Source organism: Parasteatoda tepidariorum, chromosome 8 (assembly GCF_982258835.1).
Source record: "Parasteatoda tepidariorum strain Cologne lab strain chromosome 8, Ptep-v5.0, whole genome shotgun sequence".
Classification (NCBI taxonomy): domain Eukaryota; kingdom Metazoa; phylum Arthropoda; class Arachnida; order Araneae; family Theridiidae; genus Parasteatoda; species Parasteatoda tepidariorum.
The window spans coordinates 95,948,978-95,967,290 of NC_141762.1; the positions used below are offsets into that span (position 1 = coordinate 95,948,978).

The 18,313-nt window shown below is 29.3% G+C and overlaps 1 protein-coding gene across 1 annotated transcript in view; it reads right to left on the reverse strand.

Moving 5' to 3' along the window:
* Window positions 1–442: 442 nt before the first annotated feature.
* Miga (mitoguardin) overlaps window positions 443–18,313 on the reverse strand; it is a 31,460-nt gene continuing 13,589 nt past the window's right edge. Inside the window, exons 8-14 of the mRNA XM_016070517.4 lie at window positions 16,935–17,007; window positions 14,788–14,874; window positions 13,835–13,933; window positions 12,441–12,575; window positions 10,622–10,675; window positions 8,993–9,109; window positions 443–2,119 (exon numbers count right to left, since the gene is read on the reverse strand). Coding sequence (XP_015926003.1) covers window positions 1,982–2,119; window positions 8,993–9,109; window positions 10,622–10,675; window positions 12,441–12,575; window positions 13,835–13,933; window positions 14,788–14,874; window positions 16,935–17,007 — 703 coding nt within the window. The 3' untranslated portion in view covers window positions 443–1,981. The remainder of the gene's footprint in view (window positions 2,120–8,992; window positions 9,110–10,621; window positions 10,676–12,440; window positions 12,576–13,834; window positions 13,934–14,787; window positions 14,875–16,934; window positions 17,008–18,313) is intronic.

Here is an 18,313-nt window from a genome sequence, read left to right on the forward strand (position 1 = left end):
CCAAATATGTTATAACAATATACTTTTAATTTTAAATGTTATTTCAAAAAATGATTTATGTTCACTAATAGATCTTAATAATATCATAAGGGAAATATTTGTATGTGAGAAGTGGCAACACAAGTGTTCTTTATATTACATATATTTTTAGTTGAATAATTCCAACTGTTTTATGCCAAGAAACAGTAATGATTGCAAAGCGATCATAACAGTCTGAAATGTAGCAAATTATGATGAAAACAAAACGGATACTATGCTTAATTAGTAATTATTAAGCAAAATAATAATTATTTTCAAAGAAGGTATTATTTGATTTGTAATTCTGGTAATTGAAACTCATAAAATAGATATGATCACAATAAAAAATAACTAAATATTAATTATTTCAGGTATGCATATTTTAAAGAGCTGTTTTCATAAAATTTGTTGCATCTTTCTAATCTGTTTAAATTTTTTTTTTTAACGAAAAAGGATGACTTCTAATAATTTAAGGAGAACTATTACAAACTCTGGATCATCAAATAACAAATTATCGAGTAAAGTTGCCATAAATTATTACAATAATAATAATAAAATCTAATTATTCATAACCGAGACTTATTTCAGTAGTCAATCACACTGAACTGAATATTTACAGGGTATCAGCTACATTTTAGATTTTCAAATTCATGATCTTTTCATGACCAATTCCAAGAATTTTTCATGACTTAGCGAAGTTACTATTTTCTCCGACAAAAACACAGCAATAAATTTAAAAAACCATTATAATAACATTCATTGAAATGATAGGTATAACCAAAATCGTTATACTCTGCATCTTAATATTTATAGATTTTAAATTTAAAAAGAAGAGTAAAGAAAGAGTTGGAGCAAAAAAAAAAAAATAAAAAAAAAAAATAATAGCTGGAAAAAAAATAGAAAAGCAAATAATTTTTCTGCAGAATTATATTCTAAACATACTTTTCCTGTTCATCAGAAAAGAAAGAAATACTCCTGACTTTTTGTTCTCATTTCGGAATAAAAACAATCACCAATGACTGGCTTGCTTCAGCCGGAATTTTAAATTGATAAAATAAAAAAATAAATAAATTCTGAAATCTCAGAAGTTTAAAATATAATTCAAACTAGAGACTTCGTTTGTTCATTTTTTGAGAGAACAGTGTAATTTTTAAAGAACATGATAAAAACATTTCATATTTTAATAAAATATGACTGTGAGTGGAGATTTTGTTACAAATTCAGATATTCCTAACACCATGTAATTGTGGGGGGGGGGATTCCAGTTTATAAATTAGATTTTTCGGTGACCTAAGTTCATGACAAAAATAATAATAATGACAAATTTTGTTCAATACCGAAATTCATGACCTTCCATGATTTCTCATGACTTTCCAGATGCGCAGATACCCTGTGTTTTGCATAGCATAATTCAACTGAGCCTTAAATTTAATACTTAATTTACATATAATAACGTTTCAAGTATAATAAAAATTACAGTGAAGTTCGGATCAAATTTACATAAACTCAGTTTGTAATTTGAATTTTTTTTAAATATGTAGTGAAAAAGGAAGAAATTATTATATAAATTTAAAGGTAAGTTAAGATTAAAATTGTATCTAGATATTATATTACTTTTCAGATAGTTTGTTCGTATATTTGGCGAATAAGTATTATCACTATTGTCTCATAGAATCAATTTCTGTAGAACAATTATAATAAAAAATAATAACATCAGTCAAAATACAAACATCAGTCAAAAATAATAACATCAGCCAAAATGCACATTTTCAAGAGTTTCTAAGAATCACAAATAAATGAATAAAATATAATGATGATTAACAAATGATTAGCGAAATAATGAACAATAAAAATAATTCATTGATGAATGCACCACAAGTCAATAAATAAAAATACAAATTAGTTAAAAACAATTAATCAGTTCATTTACAAATTCGTTTCAAACATCGCTAATTTCCTTTTCCTACATATTTAATCTTTGTATTGTTCTATCAAACCTTAAATTAGCTAGGATCATTATATCAGAAGCTAGTTCTTCAATTTTTGTGAAGCGAACTTTATGAAAACTAAAAATATCATACATAAAGCCCATGACTTCCTCCTAAAAAAATAAGACAATTAAAATATAATCAATTCCAAACATTTAAAACAGTTACCAACATTACAAAAGGAAAATTAGTTAACAAATAAGTTGTTTTAGCTTAATTAGATAATGAATACTTAAATATTATGACATAAGAATAAAACTTAGCGGATATTTTTTTTTATAAAAATGTATTCAAAATTCTTTTTTGTCATCATTTCTAACTTAACTGCATTGAAATGAAAAATGTTTTATAAAAAAAAGTATACTTTTGCAAACATGGATGGAATTGATATTTTTCATCAAAGATAAAAATAGAAAATGCGACAGTTTAAAAGACTTTTACATCAATCATATTATTACTGTTACATCATATCACTTTTATATAAATCATACTTTTACTTTTTGAATAAAAAAGTAAGCATCGAGCTCAATTCCCTTTTTTTGTTGTTGTTATTTCTAACTCAAATGCATTGAAATGAAAAAAGTTTCAGAATAAAAAGTATACTTTTGCAAACATGGATGGAATTGATATTGTTTATCTAAGAAGATAAAAATAGAAAATGTGATCTTTTAAAAGACTTTTACATCAATTATATTACTACTTTTACACCATATCACTTCTACATAAATCATACTTTTACTTTTAAAATAAAAAAGTAAGTATTGAGCTCAATTCTCTTATTCTTGTTGTTATTTTTAACTCAACAGCATTGAAATGAAAAAGGTTTCAAAATAAAAAGTATAGATTCTTATTAAAAATTATACTTCTGCAAACATGGGTGGAATAACTATTTTTTTATCTAAGAAGATAAAAATAGAAAGTGTGATCCTTTAAAAGATTTTTAAAACAATCATATTAGGGCAATTCCACGGAAGTGTCAACTTTTAAGTGAAATTTTTTTTCTTTGAATTGCATATTTTAATTTTAAAAATATGTTCAAAAATAGCCAAAGTCTACATATTGCCGTTTCATTTTTGACAATTTTAAATTTTTTGAATCTGGCAGCATTCTAAAGTAATCACATGGCTGACAAGTGAATTGTTCACATTTGTGCTCAAATTGTTTTCTTGAAAAATACTTATAAAATAAAAGAAATGTATCTTTCTTTTGCAATATTTTGAAAAAAATATGCATGTAGTACAAAATTTAAACATTTAAAACATTATCATTTTAAGTTTAACATATAAAATAAAAGTAACTTCTTTTACGTCATTCCGTCACATGTCTTAATAATGCATAAATTTCCTGAGAACGAAGATAAGATGTGACATTGGCAAGTTAGATATAAAACCTCTACAGAGACAACCTAATTTTCAAACTATTGAAATTTTTACTAATTCTTACATAAATATTAATCCTGTTTATATGTTACATTCTGTTTATCATTTACATATTAATAAAACATTTTTTAAATGAAGACTTTCTTCTACTAAACTTTTTGTCATTCCGTCACAGCAAATAGATGTTAATAACTGCTAGCCAACCTGAGGTTAATTTTCCAAATTCACATTTTACATTGCTTACACATTATACTAAAAGTATAAAATAGTTCAGAAAAATAATAGCTGCAAAATTCGCAGAAACTACCAGTTCTAAGCGGCATGCCAAAAGCTTGGTTGCCAAAATGTCATTCCATCACGCAAATAAAAAGTTCGTAAAATTAAAAGCAAAAAAGATAGAAAATCCTGTTTTTTTAGTTTATGAAGCGCATTATGCCAATAATAATGATATACATGAGAAATTTTTTTATTTATTTGAAATTAGATACATAGAAACTTCAATTAATTGTTATTTTGCAAGTCAAAATGTCATTCTGTCACATATGGAATTGCCCATTATCACTTTTACATCATCATCACTTTAACATACATTTACTTTTTGAATAAAAAAGCAAGTAGTGAGATCAAATCTAATAGACAATTTGAAAAGCTAATTTTGTAACATAAACTCTTTCTCCAAAGGATTGGAATAACTTAAGAGGATGCCATACCACGGGAGAAACTTTTCATCACAAATTTTCCTTCACCACCATTACTAATTTAAAATAAAGAAAAAGTGAGTACAGGTAAAACTTAGAATAAACAATCACGGGTCTGTTTAGAAGAAATTTGGGTCCATTAACGGACCCTTCACAAAATATATTTTCCTAAAACGGGCCCTTCACAAAATAATTTATTTTTTAATCGGATCCTTCACAAATTTGTTTATCTTCATTATTGTTTTGTCAATCAAATAAACCCTTCCGGGGGGGGGGGGGGGGAGAGAAAGATGGTTCGAAACGAACTAAGTTTAAATTCCAAACGTAGTATTTTAGGAAAATATTTCTACTTTTACAAACACCAACATCGTGTGCACACTCTTATTGGTAGTAAATGATATTTTTTTGTAAATAAATAATTGATCAATTTATATTTATTCATAAAATTAATTAAATTTTGTTTCCATTATTTGTCCGAAATGAATATTCTGCTTTCAGCAGTATAGGCTAAATACCAAATATTTGTATGTTGCATCTCTAATTTAGTAGCAGCAATTGTTGAGCAGAATCTTGTATCCTATTTATGACTTAAAAACTTTTCGAAAAGATTTTTTGCAATAACAGGACCCTATTTGCACAAATTCACAAAAGCAGGACCCCGGCTGAAAGAATGTGACTTAATGCTTACTTTATATTCACAAATTATGAGTAGTTTTTTTCACAATTTTACAAAAACAGGACCTTTCACAAAATGTCTGGACAGACCCCCGACAATGAAGTTTCAATTACTGAAAAAAAAAAAAATCAAAATGCAAACAAATTATTAGAAGAGAACTTCTCCATTCCAAAATCCTAAGTTATCTTCACATAATTTATTTTCATTTGTATATTTTAAAATTTTCTTTTCAGTATTTAAAACTTCATGGCTTACTCTAGGTTTGTCTGAACTCACTTTTTCTACACTTTAAATTAGTTATGGAGGTGGGACAGAATTTGCGACGTAAATTTTCTCCCTTAGTATGGCTTCCTCTTAAGCAAGAAGCACTTTAGAGTAAAATAAAATCTTCCTAATAAAAAGAGAAAGCAAAACACAAAAGTAAACTACATAAATTAATTACAAAAGGAAAACATTGCTGAAAAAACTAATTTAAAAATAGTACTATTTCAAACCAAAGCACACAACTTTCTGAAAATCTTTGACCAAACTGAAATTTGAAAACAAACTTGGGTTTTGTCATAAATGTTTTCCTTTTATAATTAGTTTATGCAATTTACTTTTGTGTTTTGTTTTTGTATTATGTATTTCTTTTCTCCTTTCCTGGATTTTTAATTTTTGTTAGATATTTGTCGTGCTTTCTCGATAGAAAAGGTTTTGTGTTCTTATGACGTCAGTTTTGGTTGTCATTTTTACAATTTCATTATTTTCTTCCTTAAAATTTTCTATAAAATCTTGCTGTTATTTATTCGGATATATTTGGTTAAAATATTTAACAATCCAAGCATTGAATACTATGTACTGCTTTCAAACTGAATAAAATGGAATGAAACTGATTCAAAAGAGTTTAAAGGTGGGATCCACATTCAAAGCAAAACTTATGGTACATGACAAAAAATAATCATAAAATAAAAATTTTCAAATACAATTTTTTCAGAATAAGCTTTTAAAAAATTAAATGTGAGAATCGATTCATGCGTAATAATGTGTTCGCTTGGAAAGTTCTCTTCTATAAATATTTTTCTTTTAATTATAAAAATACTTTTAAAAAATAATCTTGAAAATTACAGTAAAAATTTATACACAAAATAAAAAACTTTATCAAAGAAAGAAAGATATATTGTGGAAACTAAAGATATTCATACCAGTGTTTTCATCCTAGAAAAAATATGGGTGAGAATTTCTCACCCTTTCTCAAAAACAGGGTGAGATTTCAAAAAGTTAAGTGAGATTTCTAAAAACTAAAAAAACAAAAACTCTCGAAAAAAAGATAATTTCTTTAATTATAATAAATTTTTAACGTCTTCTATTTTTTAAAGCATTGAATATTTTTGGTGCATCATCATAGAAGATTTTGTCTTTACAAGGTATTTGTCCATCTTACATTAGCACGTAAAAAATTTGAATATCTTACATGAAGAAACCTTACGGTATAAACACGTGGTTGCAGAGAAATGTGTTCTGAAAGGGGTTCCGTGGTTGTGTTCTGTTGTTAGAAAAGGTTCTGAACAATACTGGTAAATAGGGAAGATGGAACGGGGCAGATGTTGGAAATATAATGAAAGATCCAGGAAGAAAAGTGAAACGGATTTTATTCTAAATGGCGTAATTCGAAGCTTTTTCCAAAATGCGAGAAATTCGCAAATTTTAAAATTGATTTATAGAATGCGCGAATTTCTCGCGGTAATAATTTTTTAATGCGAGATTCTCGCACTCTAGTGAAAACACTGCATACTGATTACAAATGATAAAACGTGTCAAATAAACTGTTTATATTTTTGGACAATAGGATTTTTAAAAAAAATATTAATAATGTAAATATTTGTAATAATATATGTTTGCTACACTAAATGTTTCGTTATTTGTATTTTCCACAGATTATAAAAAACTGCTCAAAATTTTGATTATTCATGTCAGTGTTTCAAGTAAAGTTTGCTTAGTTAAAATAAGCGTTTTAAACATTAATTATTGATGGGGAGATCTTCAATAATTCTGATTGATTGCATACTGCATTTTTTTTTTATTTCTAAAAAATTTTTCCTGCTTAAAAAATTACTTTCCTCATTAAATGTAAGAAGAAAAAAATTACTTATAATGAGTGCGTTTGTCTGATACATTTATGACATTACGCCAAACAAAAGACTCTATCCTACTGAGAAAATCTGGAATCTTATTAAATATGAGATTGTTATAAGTGGGACCTGCTGCACTAATTTGTTTCAAATAAATGTAGGATTTTTTAAACATTTGTACAGGATACTTACCCATTTAGATTTACACTTATAGTAGGTTGTAAGTAGTTGCCTAGTAAGGTTGTCACTCAAATCTGGGAAAAAATTCTGTGTTTTCCCTGTACATATTATACACAATATATTAAGAGGAAACAAAACAATTACAGTGCTCTTGTGTGAGCTATATTGGGCTAACTACTTTTATTAGTTTCAATTGCTGGAAAAACTTAGAGGGAAAAAAAAGTAACAGTTGAAGATACTTAGATAATGCTATAGTAAATGAAATAGTTTAGTATAGCTGAAATATCATGCTTAAATATCCCATAGATTATGTTTTGAATGGTCACCATTTTTTAAAAGACAAAAACAAGAAACAAATTCTCTGATATTTTATGAGATTTCTGAATTCCCTGTATTTTCCTATGGAGTTGAAATTCTGCTAGTTATTTTGGATTAAAGCATTTGGAGCATGGTTGATTAACCCATTTTCAGCCAAAGGTGTGCAAAGGCACCATTTCAATAAATATTTTTTTATTAACACCGTGACTTATATTTTTTACTAATATTATTTTTATACTATTGTCAAGGGTTCTTAAGACACCCAAAACTTAAGAGTAATTTAATTGGAGTAAACACTTTCTGTTGAGAAATTTTTTAAACTATTCAAGTTTTTTTAAACTTAAAACGGTTATTGACAAATGAAATTTTTTTTAAAAAATGCAGAATTATTTCTTTTTTGAGATTTATCATTATGTTTCTATGGTGGATTAAAGTTGCAAGTCAGTAAATAAAAAATAAAAAACAAATTTCATAATTCTATTCGATTGAGAGTACAAATTAGTTTGGCCCGTTTTTAAGAGATGGTTCTGCTCTTATGAATGTTTCATAGTGACTGCTGGTTTCGGTGGTTTCAGAGAGCTTAAACATCTGTCAATAATATTCAGTTTATATTGCTTTGAGTTTCACACAAAAACCCTGTTTTTTACTTTGTTGAGTATGTCAAGTTCTGTGGTATCGAAGCACCATTTGCAGGAAGTTTTATGATTTTTGGTACGATTCTGGTACGATTTGGAAGTTTGGTACGATTCTGCTTTAATTGGAAGAAAAGTGCAGTTGAAGCGCATCGAATTCTTGTAGAAGTTTATGGTGACAATGCTCCAACTGATAAATCATGCAGGGATTGGTTTCTACGTATTAAGAATGGTGAATAGTTTTGTATACTATGAGCTGCTACAACCTGGTGATTTCATCACAGGCGATTGGTATAGGCTACAATTGATTCATGTGAGCCGTGCATTACGAGAAAAATGGTCAAAATACAAGCAAAGACATAACAAGGTTATTCGTCTACCTAATAACAGTCAGCCTGATGTCGCAAAAAAATTATTTGGAAACAGTCAAGTGGGATATTTTACTGCACCAGCTGTATTTGTTGGACATTGCTCCTTCTGATTACTGGTTGTTCTGACGGATGCAGCACGATTAGGCAGGTCACCAATTCACTTCGTTCGCATAAATCGAAAATTGGCTCCTAACTTTGATCGCGTCAAAAGACGAGACATTTTTTCGAGATGGAATTAGAAAATTGCCTGAGAGGTGGGAAAAAGTAGTAGCCAGCGATGGACAATACTTTGATAAATCTGTTCATTCATTTTGTTCTGAAATAAATGCATTTATGATCACAAAAAAAAGCGGAATGAACTAATTTGTACACCCAATAAATGGTTTGTTCATTGATTTGGTGAATTGTGCCTATATGCACTATTTTATTTCTCAAATAAAAAAAATAAATTTATACCCAAAATTTTTTGTGTGTTTTAATAAATGTAATGTAAGCATATTTTAATGAAAATAATACCACATTTCATAAAATTTATATGCTTGGTCAAAAATGGGTTAAAGCTTAGAATATCCTCAGTATGGCATGAGAGAAAAATAGATTATCTTTAATTATTTAACTGACCTTGAAGTAAATGCAGAGCTCTTTTAGCCTTTCATCGGGACCTAAGAATCCCCAAGCTAATACAGGTATCAGATGCTCAGATACGCAATAAAAGCGACTTATAAAACCATCAGGATGCTGGAAAGACAAACACCAAAGATTAGAACTCTTCCACTTAAATCCATAATGATTATTTCAAACTAATATTATTATAAATATACTAAAATAAATACAATATCTTTACATTTTAAAATTCAATTGAATCATTCTGAACATTGCCTTCTTTAGACATACAAAACAGAAAGTCTCATATAACTTATTTATTCAATTCCTAGTTCACACTCTCCCTATATCTTGTACAAATTTTTAATTGTTAATAAAATACTTTTTATTCATCCACTCAAGTTCAAATACATTTCTGTTTATACTTGTAGTGGAAGACACTTGATGTTAATACAGTTTTTTCAAATATTAATTGAATAATTAAATTTAATTAATTAATTTTAGCTTTATATGGGAGAAAAAGAGTGTAATTATTTAATAAAAAGTAACTAAAATAAAACTTTTCCTTGTTGACCTAATTAGGAATTGATTAAATTTTTTTTAAATATTATTTGTTCTATACTTGTTATCTTAATTTTATGCGAAATTAATAAATGAGTTCAGACGCATGTTTAAGAAGTGGTATCACATACATGTGTCACAATAAATTCTTCTTGAGAAGAGTTCAAATCTTGCCAGCCGAAAAACCCTCGTGTATTAAATGGTGACAGGTGCACATTAAGTCCGTCAGGGTTCAAGTTCTCATAACAAATCAATACCCCAGGAGATACTGAATTAGAGTTTGATCGTTTTCTGATCAAAGTCAAAATTACAATCTGGTGATAAATTAATGGATGTATGAATGCGTCCAACCTATAAAATGGGCGTGCGTGGCTAAAATCATGCCCTTGGCAATAGATGGGACCACAGAAAAACAAAGAATGCGCACCCTCTGCCTTAAATTTGTGTGTTTTCCAAGCGAGATTACAGACATTGGCAAGTGGCAATAGAAACAAGAACAATAAATTAACAAGTTTAGGTCAAAATAAAAAACTCTTATCAGGCCTGTCTTGACATACACTTCTGAAGCTTGGAGAATGACAAAACTTCAGAAAAATTGTATCGCAATATTTGAGAGAAAGATTTTGCGGAGTATACTTGGTGGTGTAAATGGAAACAATAACCGGAGAAGGAGATTCAACTTTTAACTTTACAAGATTTACACCCCCCAATATTATTAAATACATAAAAATAAGTGAACATGAGAATAAATTGGATAGCCTACGTGATTTGAATGAGTGATGACAGAACAATAAAAAAGATATTGCTTTTTAGACCTGCTGTAACAAGAAAGCGGGGAAGGCCGCAATTAAGATGGGCTGATTCATTGGAGTCTGTTTTTTTTTCTGCATTTAATGAAAAGAATTGGAGATCAAAGATAAATCGAAAGTCACTATGGAGAAATCTTCAGAGGAAGGCATTGGCCCACATTGGGTTGTCTAACCAACTATGATAATGATGATAGGTAAATATAAACCAAAATGCAGATTAGAGTAAAAGAGTTAACAAGTTCAGTATTATTTAAATTTGAACTGCTAAAAAACTTACCCGTAACATTCTCTTTTTGGCTTTCAAAACAGACCACACTGCTGTAGCTAATGCCTGGAAATACATGCAATTGTGAATTTATTTTACATACACAGAAGAAAAGAGATATTTAAACTTAAGCTATATTTAATAAAGCGAAATGAATTGTTAGGACAATACATATTTACACACTAAAAACCGTGTAATAAAAGTTTAATGTAACACGAACCGCACATGACCAGAAGTCTGAGATTACAAGATTTCAAGTCATTGTCAAATTGTTCATTTTATAAGTACAAAAATGGTATTTTTATGGTAACTGCTAAATCTAGAGCTTTTAAATTCAAGACCTTCCAAAATTTTCCATGACTTGACACAGGATAATACATTACTCAATTTAGTCAAACCAAAAAAACAAAATAAAAGTCTAAAAGAGGGAATCTTTCTCAAAAACAATATCGTTTAATTTGAGCAATGCAATAATCCAGTTTAAACAAAAGCAATAAAAGAGAACTGAACTATTAAACTGAAAAGCATAGCCCAGAAATTAGCAGCAACAAACAAATTAGAATATGAATTCAAAAATATTAAATAATGCCGTTAAAGAACATTTATGAAGCTAAAATCTTTTTACTGGCAAAACTCAAATATGCTAATTTGAAAAGGTCAAGTTTAATGATTATGTTTATTTAATTGTACGACCTGCATTAGGCAAACTATACTAGCTGAAAAAACTTAGAATAGCTGAACATACTTAAATAGTGCTATAGTAAATGAACTAGTTTAATATAGCTGAAATATCATCCTTAAATATCGCATATATTGCTCTTTGACTGGTAACAATTTTTTAAAAGACAAAAATAAGAAACTAAATTCCCTGTATTTTCCCAGTTTCTATAGAAAAACTAAAAATTCCTTGTGGTAATTTTTCGCTGTATTTTCCAGGTTTTCCCTGAGGAGTGGCAACCCCGGACTTTGATCCTGTATGTGGCGCTATAGCAGCATATGCAAGAATAGTTCATAAAGAAAAAAGTCTAAAAAAAAACTAAATTGCAGAAAATAATGTAAGGCTGTATTTTCCAGGTTTTCCCTGAGGAGTGGCAACCCCGGACTTTGATCCTGTATGTGGCGCTATAGCAGCATATGCAAGAATAGTTCATAAAGAAAAAAGTCTAAAAAAAAACTAAATTGCAGAAAATAATGTAAGGAAATGAAGCTATGAAAAAAGTGCAATAAATTAGTTTCTTTGAACATCGTTTTTGTATAACTGCTGTTACAGAGGAACGAGGACGATTTGGAAACACTTTAATGGAAAGTCCTACCCCATCCGTCGTATTCACCAGACCTTGCCTCTTCAGATTATCACCTGGTCGATGGCACATGGTCTGTCTGAGCATAAATTTACTTCATTTGAAAAAAACCAAGGAATCAGTAGATTTGTGGATATCCTCGAAAGATGAAGACTTCTTCCGACGTGGTGTTCGAATGCTCCCAGAAAGATGGGAAAAATTAGTGTGGAGTAATAGAGGATACTTGAAATAAATGTTCAATTTTTGTCACAATAAGCTGCTAATTTTTGATAGAAAACAGCAAAAATTTATTGGTACTCTCAATACTTATTCAAATATTCAAGCAAGCAAGCAATAATCTGTACAAAAAGTCTATTTCAGTAGGGATTTTTTTTTATGAAACTTACTCAATTTTAAAGAATTTTCTAAAATGTGCAAAAACTAGGATTATTTTAATTAAACCAGTAGATCAGGAGAAAATCCAGAAAAAAAACTAAAATTAAGAAAATTATGTAAAGAAATGGAGATATGAAAAAAGTGCAATAAATTACAGTTTCTTTGAATCCGTTAGAAAGCCATCTGTTTTGTACAACTGCTGTTACAGAGGAAGGGGGACTTTCTAAATCTTCAAATGCATCAAGAACAATGAAGTCCAAAACAACATCGTAAAATGAAAGACATTTCACCTGAAAAATAAAATGAAAGTGACAGAATTAATTAAATGAAAAATTGTGAACTGAAAAAAAATAAATAAATAAATAAAAATAGAAGTTACTTTCATCTCACATAAAAAAATCTTACATTCAAAATCTGCTAAGTTGCATTATGCCTTTAATATATAATAAAGAAGAAAAATGCCTTGCTAGTTAAAATGCCTTGCAAAAATAGTTTTAAAATTTGCTATTTTATAGCAAATTTTAAAACTATTTTCTTTCTTTAAGTTACAAGAGCTTATTATTAAAGCATTATTGAATTAAAAAATTAAATTTGGCAGTTTTAGTAAAACCTTTGTCCTGGGTCTAGTCCTTAGAATTTGTAAGAACTGTTTGGAAAATTAATATAAAATTTTAAGAAGTATGTTAAGAAGATATGTTTAGGTGATTTTACAAAAATCACCTAAACATATCAATCCAAAGTAAGCTAATTTTTATATTATTGGTTATTAGAAAAATTATCCCACATTCTTCCGTAAGTCTTTTTGTTGTTGTCGTACTCCATTAAAGCAGAGTGGGTGATATTGTTCTTGTTTTAAAGTGGCGCCATCTATCCCCGAGAATTCAACTTCTGCCACATCCATAACTCACATCCGTTTACAGGGTGGACCCATTCATTCATTTACAGATCGTAATTTTGACCTGAACCAGAGAACGATCAATCTACAATTCAGTACCCCGAGGTATAATTTTGAATTCACTTAAAAAGTTCTTAAGATATAACGAAATACGCAAAAAGTAAAATTAACATTAAGGGGTTTAAACTTTACACCACTCTGCTGATCAAATTATTGGGACCATATTTTCCAGATTGCGGCTACCCCCTATATTTTGGGAGTCAGAAATTGGAATCCGTCAAAAAGAAAAAAGGTAGGTTTATTCAGAGATAGATCGTTTTTCTGTCTGATTTTGATACTTAAAACATCGTCTGTCTTTATTAATTAGTATATTTAAAGTCACCCCCTTGAGTCATTAAGATTGTGTCCCAGAACGTGAAGATCCGATCATTAGATCAAAAATTTTCAGGGGGTCTCTTTTTTTTGGTGCACTGTACAATAAACACCTGCAAATAGTTTTTGCTACATTTTCTCTCATCCTTAATAGCAACATGAAAATAACTTCCATATTAATAACAGTAGCTATTAATAAATACAAGCATACACTAAATAAAAATAAATTGTGGACACAGTTTCGAGCCAATTCTTAAAAGCAATACAATGGATTTCACTTACGCCTCGGTCTCTAAGTTCTTCCTCCATTAGGGGCCAGTTACTTTTGTCTCGAGAAAAAGCTATGATTTCTTCATAAGCAGTTAAACAGTCCTTAGGGTGCTGCAAGAAAGAAAAAAAATTATTTGATAGCCAATTTAAAGTTTTTTTCTTACAGCAATTAGTTTATTTTCTACGATTATAATTACAACTAATAAGTAACTATAAATTTAATTTAAGAAATCATAATTTTTTTGAATTAAATGATTCTTACAGACATAAAGTTACGATGAATTTGATTTTAAATATCATACCTGCCCATGAATAAAGTGATACTCACAAACATAGTAACTATAAATTTATACTAGGGCATGAATAAAGTGATATTTCCAATGATTAGGTATCATACCTGCCTATGAATTAAGTGGCACTTACAGGCACAAAAACTAAGTATTCAATTTCAGATGTCACTCTTATCTACAAATATTTACTAGCATAGTATTTACGAATTTAAACTGGTACTGTACACCGGCATATTTGCCAACATTGAAGAAATAAAATAGTGGAGATTTTACTGGCGACATTTTTAGGGCTTCAAGTAAAGTTTTGTTGCATCAAAAAAAAAAAAAAAAAAATATCCAATTAGTCTCTTTCAAGTAATAACTCTCTTTTTTTCACTTAAAAAAGTTATTCAGATTTGTTTCCTTGCTTGAAAACTTTCAATTTAAACAATTATTGTGATACAATATTGTATTACAATGTAATTTATTGATTTCAGATTTACTCTTACATACATAGTCTTCTATAGCAAGTCATAACTGAATTTTATTTAGTTTAACTTTTCAAAAATACTTTAAATCAAAAAAATGCAAAACATTGCTAGAATAAAATTTAAAAAAATGAAAACAGGATTACGGCTTAATAAATAATATATGGGAAAATATATAATGAATGCTTAAAAATGAAGAGTTTTTTACCTTTCCCCCAAGTAACATGAGACCTGTTAATATTTTATTTCCTACACTCATAAACCAGGCGTGTATTTCTTCTTGTTGGAACAGCAACTAAAAAATACAGTATTGTCAAGTACATTCACAACAAAGGTCTGCAATAATGAATACTGTTGTGAGCACATATGCATAAAGTTAAGGAATAATTAAATAAACAGTGCAGAGAAAAAAAAAAACCCTTTAGCTTTCGACTGAATAATCCAATTATCGAGTACAATGGTTTTTATAACCGTTGTTGAACAACCGACCCAGTTTTATGGGTTTGCGACAACTAATGTTCAACTCAACAGCCTTGTAATTTTGAATCCAATCCAGAAGACAAGGGAACTCCTGGATCGTGTATCGAGGGAAATTTGCCTTCGTGGAGAACTTTTTGATGGAGCTAACTTGCACTTGCATTACATGGAGAGGAAGATCATGAAAACCTCCCATGGTTAGCCAGACAGCAAGGGGACTCTAACTCATGACATGTCTACCACTGAGGATATTTCACGTCAGCCCTGTGGTCAGTGGAAGCTGGATGTGAAATTCGTATCGACTGGGGTTCGAACCCGGTTAGCCTCATTGGAAGGCGAATGTTCTATTCAGTGAGCCAATGCGGCTCAAGTACTATGGTTTAATCCTTTTGGTTCAAAGGCTTAACCTTAAATATGAAAATTAACTATTGTGAATGATATTTTAATTTGCGAAACCAGACACAATAGTGTTTTTCAGAACATTTAATTTTTCTGCTGTTATCAAAAGTTCTGAAGATATCTATAAAATATTAGTAATTCAGTTGGGGAAAACACTTTCTGTTTAGAAATTCTTAAACTATGCTAGTTTCCTAACTTATTGAGAAATTTGACTTTTTAAAATTGCATAATTACAACAAGTGAAATTAATCATATGTTTTTATGATGGATTCAAGCTGCAAGTTCTACATATAATAAAATAAGAATAAACAAATTTCATAAAATTGTAGTGTGGTTTCTCAATTGATTTGTCCGAAGGTGTATATACGCACCATTTTGTTTCTCAAAAAAAGTATTATTTTTCATGCATGAAACTTTAATTGTGTGAAATTAATGAAATTTAAATGAAAATATTTTACGAAATTTCCATACTTGGCTTAAAAGGGGTTAAGAGATCGAATTCAATGCATCAATGCAAGAATTAAATAAAAAAATTTAATAGGTTTTAGCTTAACTATAGCAAAGTTAGAACTATCAAATAAACAAGTACAGTGCAGAACCTCTTATCCGGAAATCAGAAAACCGGAGAACCATATAACCGGAATGAAATTCGGAACCGGAAATTAATTTTCTTCCATTAAAAAAATTTTTTTCCCTGCAAGATTTTGAACCCATTTTGTTATTTAGAGCGTACAGCGTATCGAGTTGACGAAAGAACTGATTTAGAGGATGGATCAAAAGCCGTTTGTAGACGAATCTCACATAAGCACAAATAGCTTACATATGTTATTAATGTTAATAATAACATTAATAACATATATAAGCCTGTATATAATTTTTATTTCATAATTTCTTTCCTTATTTAAACTTAAGTGTATTATTATTTATAATTTTTTATTATTTCTAAAACTGTTTAAAAAAAATTTTTTAGTTTCGTTTTATAAACATTAAAAAAAAACGGCATTTTGTAGCGATTCAGAAAACCGGAAAAATCAGTTATCCGGAATCGCGATGGTCCCGATCGTTCCGGATAATCGGTTCTCTACTGCAATATAAGAAAAAAAATTTAAAGTCAATTTCTACTTAGGTCAACAAAGAAAAATTTCATTTTAGTTACTTTTTATTAAATAATTAAAAAATTTATTAATAATTAAAATTTAAAACAATGACTAACGCTTAACCCATCAGAAAATTTCTATTCGTTTATCGCTCATCCCTCTTTAATTATTATTTGTAAAAAACTGTATTAACATCAAGTGTCATCCACTACAAGTTTTAAAAAAATGTATTTGAACTTGAGTGGATGAATAAATAATATTTAATTAACGATTGAAAATTTGAATAATATATAGTGAGAGAGTTAACTAGGAATTGAATAAATATTAATATCAAAATAAATATCAAATAAATTCAGGGTTAGAAATATTAAATAAAACCTACTTGAAAGGCAACTCTAATGCAGTGTACTTTGGATATATATTCTTTATTGGACTGGCACTTCAACATCTCAGTTCTAAAAAAATAAAAAAAATTATGTACAGAAGAAGCACAGACTATTGTAGCGTAACTACCACTATGATTATTTAACATCAATTCACTATTATATAAGGCATGCTAACTCATTTCAATTTTGTGGTATCTTTAACATGATAAAGGTTGGCATTGGCAATTTCTACTCTCCCCACATTGGCGACCTGCGGACGTGATATGATTATGCCTACATCAATGGATGGTCGGCAATGAACAGTTGACTTGCAAATTGTGACTGCGCCCTCCTCACACTGTCGCTTCTCAGTCTCATTTACACACAACGGAATCCTGCACACACTGGACTGCGAATAGCAACACAGGAGAGACCAGGCACACAAACGTGAACTTAATACAGCTCTCATGACAAATGCTCAAAACTCGGGGAACTTAATACAGGCCTCACCACATGTGCTCAAAAAACCGGTGAACTTTACACAGCTCTCCTGGTCTTTCGCAAATACGGCAACTAGTGGTATCTGGTGATTAGAGATGAGAAGCCAGAGCATATATTTCTGCACATAAAAGATAATGCGCCACATGCAAATCTTGTTGCTTGTACTTTCAAGTATGTGAGCTAGTACCATAAAAATAAATTTAATACATAAGGTGTTTTATAACTTTAATAAAAAAAAAGCATAAATATATAACACTGGTTAATCTCGATAAATTGAGCATTATGAAAGAGACAGTACAGTTATGAACATGTTTTTTTTTTTTTTTTTTTTTGCCGTGTAGTAACACTTAGTACTAAATTATAAAAAAGTAAACAGTTTTCAGTATTTTATTCTAATAAATGGAGTAATACTCCAGAGTAATTCACTCCAATAAATCCAGAGCCGTGGTGGCTCAGGGGATAGAGCGTTCGCCTTCCAATGAGGCGAACAGGGCTCGAGTCCCAGCAATGAATACTCGATACAAATTCTGCACCCGGCTCACACTGACAAAAAATATCCTCAGAGGTAGATGGATCATGGGTTAGAGTCAGGGTTGGCAAGGTTTAGGACAGAATGGATTAATCCACGGTTTAAATCATCCTGTTCAATACCCCATTGTCCAAAACCCTTTTACTCAAATTATGTCACAATTTTATCTGAACAATATTTAAAAGGTAAAATAAACATAGAACTAATAATATATTGATAATTAAATCTACTAGAGAATATTTGTTTTTAGAAGAATAATGTTTTATTAATATTGTTTGACTTTTCAATTTAAACATTAAACAGAGGAAGATTAATCAGTAATCAAGTTCAATTGGTCCTCTCATTCAATAGTACATAACTGAAGTT